Raw genomic sequence first — 16,078 nt, 5'->3', positions numbered from 1 at the left:
ACACCAAATTGCCTGCCTCACTGCTTTGGACGCAAGGTACTTGGCGGGGGCGGGGGGGGGGTGCTGTGCTAAATCTGCATTAAATGGAGAGCTAATCCAATTATTGCTAAAACCAGCAACAGCAACTTTTTCATTGCATTTTTATTGCAACACCTGGGCTAATAAATTGCTGCAACTTAGTCCATATGAAGGTGGAATTGGCATGAGAGCTTCATTTCCTGCCTATTCAGCAGTGGTCGTCAAGAGCTGTTCTTTTGAGTTAGGCGAGCTTGTGCCCAGTGCGGACTCACCTCTCCCCCCACATGTCTCCATGTTAGCTCCAGTTTCCCCCATCTGTGCTGTGGTCCCCGCCACCAGGCCTGCTCCTGGCCCACTGAGAAGCAAACAAAACCCCCAGCACTGGTTTGGGGGTTCCCATCGAGATGATCCAGAACACGTTTTTATTATTCACTAGGTGAGATTATCATTAAAATAAAACCACTAATTTCAGAGAATACATAGACCCTCCCAAATACATGTATCCCCAGAAGCCCAGGGGCCTGAGACCTGTGGTGTGACATCAGGCTCCCTCACACGGAGGGGCACTCTGAAAACGGCAGAGTGAAACCCCACCCTTGTGTCTGACAAGGACATGATTGAAGACATTTTTCCAAACACTGCGTCATATCTGAAAAAAAAAAGTTCCTTTCTGCTTGTAGAATCAAGAATTGTTGTGCTTCTCTGAAGAAGTTTTTATTTTGTGTTTTTATGTCTGGATATGTGATATTTTGTGTTTCATGCTTTTCCTGAACAGCTCTTATCACAACTTGTAATCAGATATTCATTTGAGCAACGTCTTCGTGAATGTCCGTTTCTTGCATTCATCTGTAAGTGTCGGCAGGGCAGAGACCAACTCTGTCTGCTTGACCCCTTTGTTTCCAGCACCTTGCACAGAACCTGTGTGTAGTAGGTCCTCAGTGAATGTTTGTTGAGTGAACAAGTGAGTGAATGAGTCAGTGAATAAATAAAACATATGAACCATGGGCTGGTCAATCTCCCTTTGTGTATGAGCTGCTAGAAAGTTCAGAGCTGGATTTGTCTGCCCCGCACATGCTTGTATTTCTGTACTAGCCTCATTCTTATTACAATTTTATGTCTCTACCTTTAGTTTCCTTTTTCTTTTCCGTCTACTTCTAAGTTAGTCTGCCTTGCTGTATTTTATGAATCCCTATAAACTGTCTTAAATCCCTTGGAGAACCAGGTAGGTGATACACATATTTATCAGAGTCTTTTTTATATGTATTTAAAATCTTAACCCTAAACCCTCTGCCAACAAACACAGTTGATCACCTGTAAACTCTCAAGAATAGCTGAGATTTGCTAATTCCAGCACCATATTGATATTTGAAGTAAATTCAGCCAAAGCCTAGAAACCACATGCAGTGTGTCATTTCAGGCAGGGTTGTACACTTTGTACGTGACAAGCACATTTCTAATCAGGCGAGACAACTGGGTAGATGAGAAAGAGCATAGGGCTTGCTACAAAAATGGTGGATTTTGGATCAAAGAGTGATTTATCCTCAGTGGCTCTCCAAAATGTATTGGCCTCATACTAATAATGAAAAGTTTGCTTTTACTGCACCTTATTAGGGGTGGGGGATAGGGAGCGAAGGTGAGTGAGGGGGTTCTGGGCAAGACTGGTACACAGGCTTTGAGAAAATCTGATCACTTTACACAATGAAGGTAGAACATTATAAAGTAAAATATTAAAAGGCCAAATCCCCTTTTTAAATCTCTAACATACACACTTCATATGTGAGTGGGAGGAGTGACTTGCAAGTCTGAAACTTCACAGCTATTTTCCCTGGTCATACTCGTGTAAAGCACTCTCACTTCAAACGTTACCAACTATTTTTCCTTAAAATGAAACATTTTCAAATCCCATTAACAAGGACATCGCTCACTGCACAAGTTCAGCATCTCATGTGTCTCCACCAGGCCCACGCCCTGGATGTGAAAGGAGGGAGGCTGCCTCCCCCATCATTTGTTCCTGCCAGGATGCCCCCAACACCTCCATCTGGGGTTAATCAGAAAGCACAAAATGCCCATTCAGGACACTGAGGTTTGAGTTCGAGTATTTATAAGGATCCTTCGAATCAGTTGAATCTTAGTCGACAAACTGCAAGAGGAGGGAAGGGTGGGTGTAAAGAAACAGATGGGTAATAATCATGTGTCAAAGATAAATGACAATTTTCAAAAGAATTTGATAGGGCGTGGGCTGGGGTTTTTTCCCCCTTCTTTTTCTCTCTCTTTCTTTCTCCTCACGCCCTCTTTTCTTCTTTTTCTTCTTCTTCTTCTTTTTTTTTCTTTTTTGTTTGGCAGGGGGTGGAGATTAGAGAAGAAAAGAAAAGGGGGAAACAGGCAAGACAATAGGGCAAACCCGAGCGCCTGATCAGCATCCTAAAGCAGTCCGCCCCTCCCACCCCCCAACATCAGGTAGGCTGGCTGTGGTCGCGATTTCAAAACAAGCAGACGCAGGCCCCCGCTTCTCCGGTGGAGGGTGGCCTCCTCCCCGGTGCAGGAGGGGAGAGGAGGCAGGGGAAGAGAGGGGAGGGAAAATGGAATCTAAGAGATGAACAGACTGCCCAGACTTCCTCGGGGAGAGTGGCCTTTTTTCCCTCCAAAGTGGTGGACTCGTATAAAAATTCAGACCCACTGGGGTCGGCCCACGTGCCAGCATCCCTGCTCCCAATGCAGGCGGCGGCCGACGCCGCACCTGCTCGCCCCGCAGCTGCGGCGGCGCCAAGGCGTTGGCGAGGCCCGGGGAACGCGCCCCGCGGCTCCCGGGAGGGCGGCGGCCGAGCGCGAAGGGAAGGGAGGGGCGGCCCCGCAAGGCGAGGCTTGCCGCCCGCCGTACCCAGAAGAAAGCCCCACCTGTCAGGCGCTGCGCTCGGAGCGGGTGAATCCGACCGTCCCCAGGCAGAGGCCAGAGCCTGGCAGACGCGCTTTCCCAAAAAACCTCCAATGTTATATTAGCAACAAAAAGCTTTAGGCATAGAGCACAGCCGCGGGGAAGGTCTGCATCGCAGACGCACTCACTAAACAGATGCTCACGGATCTGGACCAACCAGCTCCTGCACGGTGGAAGGATGCTGTAGGGTTCTCAAATTCGATTAAAATTAACAAAACCAAGGCCAGCCCATGGCGCCCATTCCCAAGACGGACTTACCTCCTGCACCGCATCTTATCCATCTCTGGTCTTCTGCTGCGGATTGCTGTTTTGTTTTGGTGATGGTGGTGGTGGTTTTTTCTTTTTGGAGTCGGCTTGATAGAAGCACTCAGCTAATCTGCAGAGCAATGTTTTCTACCCATCTTGCAGCCAGAGCTGCCTGGAATTCCACCGGCAATGCAGCTTCTCCGCGTCAGTGGTGATCACAGACAACAGAGGCTGCTACTCCTTGACAAAAGGCTTTCGTTCCCGCTCGTCTCCTACAGCCCCGCTCTCAGAATTAAATCCATTTCCCGCACAAGGCTGGGAGGAAATGAGAGCTCTCTTGGCCGTGTGCGCTGACAAAAGGCCGCCTGGTGATGCCCACAGCGCCCCCTCTAGCGGGCGGCTGCCCGGCCGCCCGCGGCCCGCCGTGCTGCAGTGCCCCCGCCCGCAGTCCCGCCGCCCGCGCTGCCGCAGTCCCGCCGCCCAGGCCCTCTGCCCACGTCCACTCCCGCACCACGAGCTGCCGGGAACACCCAGGAGCCAGGGTGAGGGTGTTACTAGGAAGAAAATCTGAAACGTGAGCTCCTCCGTTAGAGGATGTATCCTCTTGAGATTAAAAAGGAAAAAAAGTCTTGTAATATTTTTTTTTTGTCTGAGAAGGATGTATTGCCTTTTGAAGATTACTTCTACTAGGGATTTTAATAGCAATTGACTGACCATTGGAATGCCAAGCCAAAATTCTCCTTATTCTAATTCTGACTCAATTTTCCACAAGGGCAAAATCTTTGTTGTTGCCCTGTCCTCTGGGTCTGTGGGCCCGGCTCCCTCCAATTCTCACTACTTCCTCCCCTCATCACCTCCCTTCCCCAGTCTCCCACCCTAGGGGGAACAGGTGTTTAGTGAATGGAGCAACCGCACAGAGAACCAGAATACTTGGGTACAGTCTCAGATCTACCATAACTAACTAGCTGTGTGATTTTGGTGAAGTCACTTAACCTCTCTGGGCCCTATGGTCTTACTACATAAAATGACAGTGTACCTAAGGCACCTCCCACTTCTTTCTGACAGTGTTTCTCAATGCATGGCCCTCAGTGAGTAGGGATGTTCGGTGGTAGCTTGGTACTTTAGGTCCCCATAATCTCTATCAACTCCCCAAAGCTCCCCTAAATCAACATTCACTCTAGATGTTTTTTAAAATGTGACGTCCAGGCAAGTACAGCATCCAGAAAAGCCTCTGATCTCTGCCCCCAACCAGATCATGGCCTCCCTGCTCCCTCGAGGTTCTGGGGCACCACAGCCCCATAAAAATCACCAGACACCCCCCCACCCCGCCCCACGGTGCTGCTGCAGAATCAGAATCTCCGGAGGTGGGTCTGGGAACCCATATTTTCGACAAGCATTCCCAGTGATTCCTTTGCACACTAACATATAAGAAATGCCACCATATTTGAGCTATGCCCACCACAACAAACCCAGGACACCTGCAGGCATCACATTTCAGATGCCAGGGCAAATTTTGTCTTTCTGCTCCTCCAACCCCACCATCCCCTGGTCTCTACCCAGCCTTCCCCACTCAGAGCTTCTCCTCCATTCCCACTTCACCTTCAGAATCACTGAGTCCACAAGCCCCCTTCCCATTCTCCCATCAAAACCTGTCAGAAATACAAGCAGCTCAGTCACCAGGACCCAAGGTCTGTCTGGCCAGAACCAGGAAATGACATGTTTATTGAGATGCTTCAGGCGGCTGTGTATTCTCTGTGCAGAGTGATAATATCTGTGAAGCTAGAAATACTTTCTCTGGAGCCCTGGAAATCTGGAAATCACAGGTACGGTAGGCTTTTTTTCTGAAATAGAACCCAAAAAGGAAATAGAGAATTTTTGTCCCGTCCAGAAATAGCAGGTTTTATAAATCCCCTTGGTCATTTCCATCACTCAAAAAGATCTCTTCCTGGTGTTCTTAAGCTTTCTCAAACTAATAATAGCAAACTCTGGTTGGCTCCTGCCACTGTTCTGAGAGCTTTACCTGCATTTTGTCTCATTTAATCCTCACAAGAACTCTATGAGGATGCTAATATTATATTACCCTATTTAATAGATGAAGAGACTGAGGTACAGAGAGATTAGGTAACTTGCCCAAGGTTGCACAGCCAATGGTTGGCCAAGTCAAGATGCAAACTCAAGGACTATGGCTCCAGAGCTGAGCCCTAACCACTACCATGCACGTGGTCCATCAAAGGGGACAAAAAATTGACTTTAAAAAGCAGAACTAATACAAGACACTGATAAAGTCAATAAAGCTGTTACACTCTCCTTTTCCCAGAACACTGATTCTGCTCTTCTGGCCATCACAGAACCTTAAAAAAAAAATTCCCTCCAGCTTCTCCCAGATGCCACCTGATTGTGACATCTAAATATGAGGAGCGCTGGAGGGAGTGGCACCATCCTGTGACCTTAGGAATTGTTCAGACGTCAGACAGGAAACAAGACTTCACTGCGTTAATTTCCATGTTAATAGCCCATATGCAATTTCAGTTGGAGATCCTAAAGTTCTCGCTCATTCAACTCTAAATTCACTTTCAAATCCAATAAGAGGAACCAGAACTAGCTGGCTCCACAAAATATCACTAGAATTCAAAGTTCTCACTGCAGAAAGCTCGAGATTCCTGGCTCTTAACTAGGGATGGGGAAACATAGGAGAGAATCACATTGGGCTAGCCCCTAATGGCCAGATAGTTTAAAATTAGACTTCCTACTGATCTGCAATACAGTTATTTCTCCTCTCCAAGTCTCTTGACAAAAATGTTTCCAGCCAGCAGTAACTTATAAAGAGAGCAGAGGGCACTGTAGGGTAGCAGACACCGGCAATGTCTAAACAGACCTATGTGGCAAGGAACTGAGGGTGATGCCAGCTAGAAACTGAGGCCATCGGTCTAAAAGTCCTAGAGAAAATGAATTCGGCAGACAACCACCTAAGCTGGGAAGCAGATCCTTCCCCAAGCCAAGTAAGTCTTCAGCTGAGACCCCGGTCCAGATCGACACCTTGATTTCTGCCTTGAGAGAAATGGTGAAGCAGAGGACCCAGCTAAGCCAGGCCCATACACAATTTCTGAGCCCCAGAAACTGGACATAATAAATGTGTTAAATTGCTAAGTTTGTTGCACAGCAATAGATCATTAATTCAGGGCCTGAGCACTCTCTGGGGCCAGGCATCCTTATCAATGGCTTTCCCCAGGGCACGTTGGAGGTGCTGTTGGAATCCACACCGGAGGGAATCAGCTCTCAGTCAGTGACCATCAGGAGTCAGTGTATAAAGAGCCCGGCTCCCTCCCTCCCAAGCGTGGGGAGGACAGCTCTGAGGCTGCCCCAGCAGGACTGAGCCCCAGCTGCCCACGGCAGTCATGCATCTTTTGTGGTCTGGCTTTCTTCCCTGTATCACTTCTCCACTCCCCTATTGGTGTTTCCTGGGCTTGCCTCCCCAGTAAATGACAAATCATGGCCTATTTTTCAGGGAAATCGAGTTTGGGGGCGGGGGGCAGGGCTTTCAAAGCAAGACCAATGATAAATTCTAAGTCTAGATCTCCTTAAGGCACCGTTCTCCCAACAAGTGAAAATACAGCCAACCCTGTGGCTGAGGCCTGTTGTGGAAAGAGAACTAAACTGGGGTCCAGGGCCTGGGACTCCCAATCTCAGTCTCACGGACTGTGTGCCCTTGGGAAAGAGTCTGACCCCAGGGCCCAGCTGTAAAGTGAAGGTAACGGAGCTTGCCCTCTGTTATGGGCTGAATTCCTGTGTTGAAGTCCTAAACCCTAGTACCTCAGAACATGACTATACTTGGAATTAGGGTCTTCAAAGAGGTAGTGAAGTAAATTAACGATAATTAAGAAATTAACAAATTAGGTCATGTGAGTGAGCTTTAATCCAATAGGACGCTGCTTTTTTAAGAAGAGGAAATAGACACAGACTGACACAGGGAGAAGACAACCATCTACAGCCAAGGAGAGAAGTGTCAGAGGAAACCAACCTGCTGACAGCTCCATCTCTTGATCTCAGATAAATTTCTGTGGTTCAAGGCACTCAGTCTATGGTACATTTTTATGGCAGCCCCAGAAAACAGATGCAGTCTCCTGCCGCCCAGGGTCATCATACAGACACAATGGGACACCAAGGGAAAGTACATACAGCCTCATTACTGATTCAGATGAGCCCCCCAGCACTTGCAACCCCGGCCACGCGAGGAGGAAGCACGCAGGGCAGTGAGGCACCAAGGCCCACTGGTGGGGAGAGGCCCCAGACTCCAGAGGAAAGGCAGTCCTGTTACAAAGTGGCAAGGAACTTGGCTAAATTATATTCTAGGGTTTTTCTCAAAGGTAGAACTCGCAAATGATGACATTGACTATTTAGCAGGAGAGATTTTTAGGCAAAATACTGAAGGTGCTGCTTGGGTCAGCCTTACTGCTTATAGTGAAACGCAAAAGGCGAGAGATGAATTAAAGAATTATTAAACAAAAAGGAACCGGAACTTAGAGATTTAGCGAATTCTCATCTATATTTCAAGAAGTGAGAATGCTTGCCCTGAAGAGAGTACTGAGGGTGGGGCTGAACAACCATTTGATAACGAGATCATGAGCGCAAGTCATGGACTCCATCAACCACCTCAGCAGAGGCCAGGAAGAGAGATGGGATTTTACCGCAAACACACTGCCAGTTTCGGCAGAAGGGGACAGAGAAAGCGGAACAGAATGAAGGCAGGCTGTCAACGAGACCACGGAGGCATTCGTTTGCAAACACGCCCTGTTCTTCAAGGACAGGGAACAATGACCCACAGGCCTTTGGGAGGCCATCTGGGCTGCCACTCAGACCACAGGCCCAGGGGGCAAGACTGTTTTCTGCTGGTTTCAGAGGGCAAGGCCACTGTGAGGGGTGGCGCTGCCACCCCAGTGGGCCTGGAAGGTGGGACGCTGAGCCAAAGGGGATTATTCAAAAACTTAAAACTATAATGGAACTTGCCTTGCTAGGCTTGGGGCTTGTTGGGGACCCACCAGCACTTTCTTCTAATTCCTCCCTTTTGGAATGGGGGTGTCTGCCCTGTGCCTGTTCACCATCGCATTTTGGGAGCATGTAACTTGTCTGGTTTCACAGGCTCACAGCTGGAAAGGACTCTTGCCTCAGGATGAATCACACCTCTGGTCTCACCCATATGTGTCTTAGGTGATACTTTGGACTTTAGGGTTAATGCTGGAACGAGTTAAGACTTTGGGGATTGTTTGAATGGAATGAATGTATTTTGCATGTGATAAGAACATGAGTTTGGGGGAGTTCGGGGTGGAATGCTATGAATTAAATCTTGTTCCCTCAAAATTTGTACATTGAAGCCCTAACCCTCAAGGTGACTGTATTTGGAGACAGAGCTTTTAGGAAGTCATTAGGTTAAATGAGGTCATAAAGGTGAGGCCTTAATCCAGTAGGACTGGTGTTCTTATAAGAGGAAGAGAGACCAGAGTTCCTTCTTTCTCTCTGCACCATGTGTGGACGCAGAGAGAAGGCAGCTGTCTGGAAAAGCAACATCCCCCAGAAACGAAGCCCTTCAGGCCTTGACCTTGGACTAGCCAACCTCCGGCACTGTGGGAAATAAACTTCTGTTAAGCCACCCAGTCTGCAGTCTAAGCTGTGGCAGCCTAAGAGGACTGCAGGCTCTCTGTACCTCAGTCTCTCCACCTGTAAAGCAGGGATATCCTGCAGGACTGTTAGGAGAACAAGGTAGTGTATGTAAAGTATGGAGAACAGGCACATTTATTAAGTGCTAGGTCCTTGTGAGCAGGCGAGCAGTTGTTGCAAAGAAGAAGGCTGCCTCTGTGCTCACGGTGCTGGAGCGTCTAACCTGCATCAAGGTGCCATATGGCCTAAGCTGGGTACCTGAAACTGAGAAAGGAGAGTCAAGTAGGTTTGTGACAGGCAAGGCCATTTAAAGGGTAACTGTCAAACTTTGAATTATCACAATTTTTTTTTTTTAAAAAAGAGACTCAAGCTTTCAAGACTGCATTTATTTGTAGAAGGTAGCCCTGGGCCGGCCTTTTCACTTTTCATACTTGAAAGAACCTGAAACAGAGAAGAGCTCATTGTAAATGACTAACCAATAGGAATAAACAGTTCAAAAACAGAACAAAAGTGAAAATAAAAGTAATTAAAGATGTTCAAATTTAAAGATACCATTTTTTACCCACTAAAATTCTATCATTTTATCATATGATATCAGCTAGATGTACAGATTTTATTTACAAGCCAGAAATAGACTGATGGACACAGAAAACAAACTATGGTTACCAAAGAGGAAAGGGGAAGGGGAGGGATAAATTAGGAATTTGATATTAACAGATACACACTACTATATATAAAATAAATAGGCAACAAGGACCTACAGTAGAGCACAGGGAACTATATTCAATTTCTTGTAATAAGCTGTAATGGAAAAGAATCTGAAAATATATGTATATATGTAAAAAAAAAAAAGTACCACTTTAATAGATCCCCCTGTTGGCAAGGATATGATGAACTTGGCACTCTTACGTAGCTGGTGGGGTCATAAACTGGCACCATGCATCAAGTCATGGATTGTACTTACCTGTGACTCAGTTCTACTTCTGGAAATCTATCCTAAAAACAAAACAAAATACAAAAAAGAGCTAAGCACAGTTTGTTCACCATGTTTATGAGAAAAACTAAAAACAAATGTCCAACAATTAGAAACCTGTCCACTTAATAGCCCTTTAAAACTTGTTATAAAGAATATGCAGTAGGGGGCAGCTATAGCTCAAATGGTAGAGCACATGCTAGCAGGCATGAGGTCCTGGGTTTAATCCCCAGTACCTCTTCTAAATAAGGAAACCTAATTACCTTCCCCCAAGATAAATAAAAATTTATAAAACTAAATAAAAAAGAATATATAGTAACCTCTAAACATGCCAATGAGAGAATAAAAAATAACACACAATGTTATGCACCCTAATTTTTTAATTCAGTTGGGGAGGAAAAATTTTGCAAGCATATTAGTATATTTCCATCTGTGGCTTTATTAAGATGGTAAGATCACCTTGGTCTTCTCAATTATCCTGAAATCACAGTTATCTTACGTGGGTCCAATTCTCAGTCCCATTCTACAGATGGGGAGACTGACGGTTGGAGAACTTTAGTAGCTCTCTTACGTCTCAGGGTCATACAGCTGACAGGTGGCAAAATCAGGGTTTGAACCTCAGCATTCTGTTCCCAGAGCCTGTACTCGGCTATTCTAAACCACCTCCCACCACTAACCATCATCTGTGACTCCACAGTCCTTATTTCACACTCAGCAACTTGCTTGTTATAGCACACTTGGTTCCAGATTCCTCCAAGCAGTCGTGTTGTAGGAGGGAGCAAGGGGTCTTGTTTGGGCAACAGTGAAACACAGCAAGAGCCAAAAGTCCACTCTTCAGACGTGGAGAAGCAAGCTGCTTCTATCAGCAGCTCATCAGTTTGGCAAAGAAATAGCTGTTACAAAAACTCCTTTGTTGTTACTTACAAACCCTGCTTCCAACAAGGGCAACTCAAAAACAAACATGCATGTGTGAGCAAGCGTGCATGCAAAGGAGTGTGTGTGTGTGTGGGATCCTCATGCAGCTTCATGCAAGGCAAGCTACTTATTTCTTTTTCTGAAGACCTCAGAATCCAGAAAACTGTCTGATGTATTAGTTAGGGTCATAAAAAATTAAGCGTAGGTCTGTATTGGGTGATTCCGGAGGAGCTGCCTTTCCCTTGAGCTGCTTTCCAAGCAACTTGCAAATATAATCACAGATCTTTCCAACCAGCAAACTGCACCTCCCCGCCTCGTTGCTTTCACACAAGGATCTGGTTTCAATCACGTTTTAACATAGAAAATGCCACATGCCTCAAGGGATGTGTTGTGAGTTTTTGGACAGCTACATGGCTATTTCAGAAGAAACACTTTACCAGACTCCTGGTTGGGCAGGTAACTGCTGTCGCAGACACCGCCCTCTGGCAACAAGGGTGTGACGACTCACCACTGCCACCATCTGCCCAGGACCCTTCCTCCTCATTCTTCAAGCCCACAGCACAGCCAGCATGTCGGGTGGTGTTTCTCGATGGCTCTCTGGCCAAGGATATATGTGGTTCGGAAGTTCTGGTGCTATAGTTCTGATGATCTGGGTCTTGTCTCTAGAAACCATATTTAGTTGTCAAACAGTATAATATGACTGTCAGGTTTTGAAGTCTTACATCAATATATTTCAAAGTTTTAACCTATGAAATTTTACTTAAGTGGATGAGGGCCATGCTTAAGTTCTTATGGAAAGAAAAATCATTGCTCAATAGACCGTATTTTGTGCTTCTATAACCTTAAAATTTGTGTGATTGGCAACTGCATTTAAAAGATGATAGCCTGGAACAGTTTCTGTATTTTATCAGAGCACTTCTGTTAGACAATTCACATGCAAGGAAAAACTGAGGCAGCCACTGGCACATGTCCACATGCCATCCAATTTGGCCAATAGGATGATCCACTCCCACCATCCCAGAATGTATCCTCCCAGAAGTCACCTAAGGAGGACTAGCAGGCAAGGGGAGGGGGTACCATTATGTACCTGCTACTTCTGCTCTAAGCTCCTAGAATGAGTGTGTTTCTCTTCTCTTGACTGTCTGACCTCTTTTGTCCCTTAACAGGGTCACATTGCTACTTAGAAAGACCTTCACTGATCTGACAACTGTTCCTTTCCCAGCCTTTGGATCCTTCTTTCCAGGCTCAGACTTCCAGGCTGAATGGACTTGAAGTTCGCCATCTCCCTCGGCCTGGCCTCCAGGTGTTTACCAATGACACACCCCCTACCCACCGCGAGTGGACCCCCAGCCTGCTCCCATCCCACACCTCACGTGCTGGGCCTGGTCGTCTTCCCGGCCCCCCTGCAGCATCTCCCACCACCTTCCACACTCGGACTCCCCAAATCCCTCCCTCCCTGGGTTGTTCGGCCCCATCTTGCTTCTCCACCTGCCCCTCTTGGATGGCTCCTCCTCTCAGCGGTATCACTTAGGGCTCGTTTCTAAGGCCTTTCCTCTCTTCATATCTTACCTCCTCTGATGACTAAGCCATTTCCAGGCCTCCTAGCTTTACCTCTCCATGGAGTGAGCCCATGAAACCAGCTTCCACCTCCCGTTGCCTAATGACATCCCTGAGCTACATGCCCCAATAATGGTGGTGACACTGTGGTGCTTCACAGTTTACAAAGCAGGTTCACTCATGTTGTCCCACTGGACGGTGGCACAACCCCAGGAGACTGGCATCACCAGGCCATCGCTGGGCTCTGTGGCAGGGTTGTCCCTCAGGGAGGGCCTCTCCCAAGGGACATGCCTCTTCCTCTCTGTGTCCTGCCTGATGTGCGTCCTGCTGAAGGGAGACCCCACCACCAAGTGGGGCCTCCTCCCGTGCCCCCGCTGTTGAAGTCCTGTTAAAGGCTAAGCAGTCAGGAGCTGGAGGCCTGGACAGAGACAGGTGGTGAGGATACACCTGGTCAGGAACTTGGCTCCAAAGCTCACACAGACCTGGATTCAAACCCCAGTCCTGACATTTCTTAGCTGCGTGGCCTTTACCTGTATTGTGGTTTCCTCCTCTGTAAAATGGGGCTCATAAATAGCTCAGAGGACTGTTATAAGCTAACTAGAACACGCACATCAATATACGTGCAGAATGCCTGGCACAGAGAAAGGGCTCGATCAACGGTGGGCATCATTGTTCCAACTTCTTAAACCTTTACCTCCGAGTCTTTGGCTCCTTCCAAAACATCACTGAGAACTTGGATGTATTCAGTCGCACCTTTAAGGATATCAACTTTGCTAGGCTTCCTGCTTTGGGGAAGAAACGGCACCAGGGCCTTCAGTTTGGCAAAACCACGGTTGAGATTTTTTATCTGCAAGGGAGAAAAGCACAGTGATGCACAAAGAAGCGAATCTGTAAGACCTCTCCCCAAACCACAGAAAAGGGTTGTTAGGGCTGGGTTCCACAGCCCTCCTGTCTGGGCGGTGAAGAGCCCGGCTCCCGGGTTCCTGGCGAGGGGAGGGGCCGGCGTGAACCCGGCACTGGGAGGAGTGTCTACGCCCACGCTGAGCTCCTCCCCTTCCTCTGAGAGCACACCCACCGCAGTGTAGACGCAGTACAGGTAGTGGCTAAAGCTCAGAGCCAGCACATCAGGATTTAAAACCCAGCTCTACCATTCAGCTTTACAAAAATGTGTAGGATACTTCATATCGCCAAGCCTTGGTTTGTTTAGATGCAAAGTGGAAATACCCACCTTGCAGTGATGGAGCATTTTCTGCGGTGATTAAGTGACATTATTACACAAGAAACACTTCTTCCTGACCAAGCCCATAGAAAGTCCTCAATAAGCTGTACTGATAATAATGAATAAAATGTACAAACGCTTGTCTAGTTATGATAAAAAGTCAAGTGTTAGAGTACAGAGAGCCTGCATGTTGGCGAGATTTGAAAAGTAAAATGAAGTACCTTTTTCCCCTTAATCTCCGGGATCTAATCCTTCAACTTCAAAGGCCTGGAATTCCGATGATCACCCCCTGGGGCACACCGGCTTTTGAGGAACTGGCTCCCACTACACCATAAAGTTGATATATTCACTTATGTTGAGAGCCCCTCCCACCCCACATCAAAGTGGCCAAGGGACATAGAGCCAGCCCGTTCACAGAATACAATAACTGATAAACTTATGAAAATATTGAACTTTAATCATCAAAGAACTACAAACTAGAACAGAAATTAGATACCATTTTTCATGCACCAAGCTTGCAACATTTTTGTTTTGTTTACCATACCCAGCATTGGGCATGGAAAAAGGGAACAGTCCTATATCTTGTAAAAGGGAATAAAAATTAATAAACTTTTCTAGAAAGCAATTGGGCAACTTGTATTAAAAGTCATGAGATCGTTTATACCCAGTAATTCCACTTGTACCATTTTGTTCTAAAGCAATCATCAAACATGCCCGTAGATCTATGTACCAGTAAAAAGCTGCAAAAAAGAACACATGCCCAACGCTTGGAGACTGGGTAAGTTATGGTCCGTTTATATGTTGGACTATGAAGTGGAAAGCTGTTCTTTGGAATAAAAAGAAAACGCTTAGGAATATGAAGAAATGCTTTTGATACTGCTGAGTGAAAAACATACAATGATACATACTAGATGAGATCACAAGATCATATACATGCACAAGCATAACTAGAAAAAAAAGACTAGGAGGAATTATACAAGATAGTTCATGGTAGTTATATTTGAATTATGGGTGTTTCTTTTCCCTACTTAGTCCTTATTAATAGTTTCTCTGTTTTCCAGGTGTAGTCATTTCATTATTATGAAGAAGAATAAGGTCATTTGTTTTGAAATAGTGGATAACACCAGGACAAGCTCTCTGCAGAAAGTAATTCCTGCTGGGGAAGCCCAACGTAAAATGCAAAATACTGTATTTGTTTCAGGGTCACGTCATCACATCAGATCACCGGGTTATCATAAAGGGTTCCCACCTTTCCCTTAAGTCTTCTTCTCTTAGTTGGTCCTTTCTCCTCACACCTTTTCCCAAAGCTCCAAATTGATTGGGGCTACATGTCTAAAGGGCCCAGGAGCGTGCAGGAACAGCCCCCAGTTGAACCTTCTCCTCAAGCCCCAGGCTGAAATGTGCGCCCTCCCTCTTCCACCGCTCGCCCTTCCCTCTCTGGGCTCACCTCTGCTGCAGCCGGAACCCCTAAACTGCAAAGGGCAGAAAGGAGACAGGATCTGACAAGTTTAGGGCCAGAGTTTAGTTGGAAATACTGAAAACCACCAGTAGATGGCGCTCCGACTCCGCCCGCGGGCCCATCCCGCTTGGTGATTCACCGCGTCCCTCCAGACTGGGAAATAGCCACTGCCTGTCTCCTGCCGGGGCTGAATGGGCGTCTGGGTGCACACCGAGGCGCTGTCATTCTTTGTTTAAAGTAAGGAAATGAGTATCTGGCATTAGGCCCCCTGTCCCTCACGTCATTTGTGCTTCGAGGCCGAACACAGAGGAAAGGGGACCCCAAGCATCCACCCGAAGCAGGAGGTAGAGAGATGGAGGCGCACTGCCGCGCTCCGAGGGGTCAAAGCACCCGTCCAGGGGAGACGTTTGAAGTTGTCAGACTTCGGCCCCCCGCCCCAGACCCGGTTCCCGCACCCGTCCGGGTGGGTGGCCGGCGAGGCGCCATCCCCAAGCGGGCTGAGGGGAACACGAGCCGGCCCTCGGGAGGTCGAAGTCGCCCTGGGCCCCCCGGCTGGGGAGTGGGCACCCCGGGTCCCGGAGGCGTCTGGAGAGGGCGGTGGGTCGAGGGCGAGCCGGGAGGAAGGCGGCCCGGCGCTCACCCGCTCGCGCTCCTTGGCGTTGGCCACGCGCCGCCGCTCCAGCACCAACTGCAGGTCCTCAGTGGGCGAGTAGCCGCCCGACGGCAGCCGCTTGAGCCGGCAGATGGCAGCCAGCTTGGGCAGCGGCCCGAACTGCTCCCGCAGCACGTCGTCCAGCACCTCGGCCCGCGGGGCGCCCAGGAGCGCGGGCGCGGCGTCCATGGCGGCGCGCGGAGGCCTGCGGGCGGCCGGGCCCGCCCTCGGGAGCACCTGCGGCCGCGCGGGGCCCGCGGGCGGGGGCGGGCGCGCGGGCGCCCGGACCACCTGTCGGCTTCCCCTGCGCGCCTGCGTACCCGCCCGGCCCGCTCTCGGGAAGCTTCTCTGAGACCTTCTGTTTCACAAGTTCCACAGGTGATTTCCGTGAACCCTGGACTGCAGCGCGCGCTCGCAAACCGGGCTGCACCCTGGAGTCACCTGGGGAGTTTTTG

At 48.1% G+C, this 16,078-nt stretch overlaps 1 protein-coding gene across 1 annotated transcript; it reads right to left on the bottom strand.

Moving 5' to 3' along the window:
• Positions 1–9,219: 9,219 nt before the first annotated feature.
• FIGLA (folliculogenesis specific bHLH transcription factor) lies at positions 9,220–15,849 on the bottom strand. The gene is made up of 5 exons (XM_072938324.1): positions 15,612–15,849; positions 12,988–13,140; positions 11,245–11,398; positions 9,813–9,844; positions 9,220–9,289 (listed from the first exon to the last, which is right to left on the bottom strand). The coding sequence occupies exons 1-4, from the start codon at positions 15,810–15,812 to the stop codon at positions 9,840–9,842; spliced, it is 513 nt and encodes a 170-aa protein (XP_072794425.1). The 5' UTR covers positions 15,813–15,849; the 3' UTR covers positions 9,220–9,289; positions 9,813–9,839.
• Positions 15,850–16,078: the final 229 nt, after the last annotated feature.

The sequence above is a fragment of the Vicugna pacos genome, chromosome 15 (genome assembly GCF_048564905.1).
Source record: "Vicugna pacos chromosome 15, VicPac4, whole genome shotgun sequence".
Taxonomy (NCBI): Eukaryota; Metazoa; Chordata; class Mammalia; order Artiodactyla; family Camelidae; genus Vicugna; species Vicugna pacos.
This window is presented reverse-complemented; position numbering and strand designations above follow the sequence as displayed.

Excerpts from the sequence above, each read along its gene's own strand:
- FIGLA (XM_072938324.1), bottom strand. The coding sequence starts at position 15,812 with ATGGACGCCGCGCCCGCGCTCCTGGGCGCCCCGCGGGCCGAGGTGCTG. Across the intron at positions 13,141-15,611 it reads ACGCCAAGGAGCGCGAGCGG|ATAAAAAATCTCAACCGTGG; the intron begins GTGAGCGCCGGG and ends TCTCCCTTGCAG. Across the intron at positions 11,399-12,987 it reads AAGGAGCCAAAGACTCGGAG|AGACAAGACCCAGATCATCA; the intron begins GTAAAGGTTTAA and ends TATGGTTTCTAG.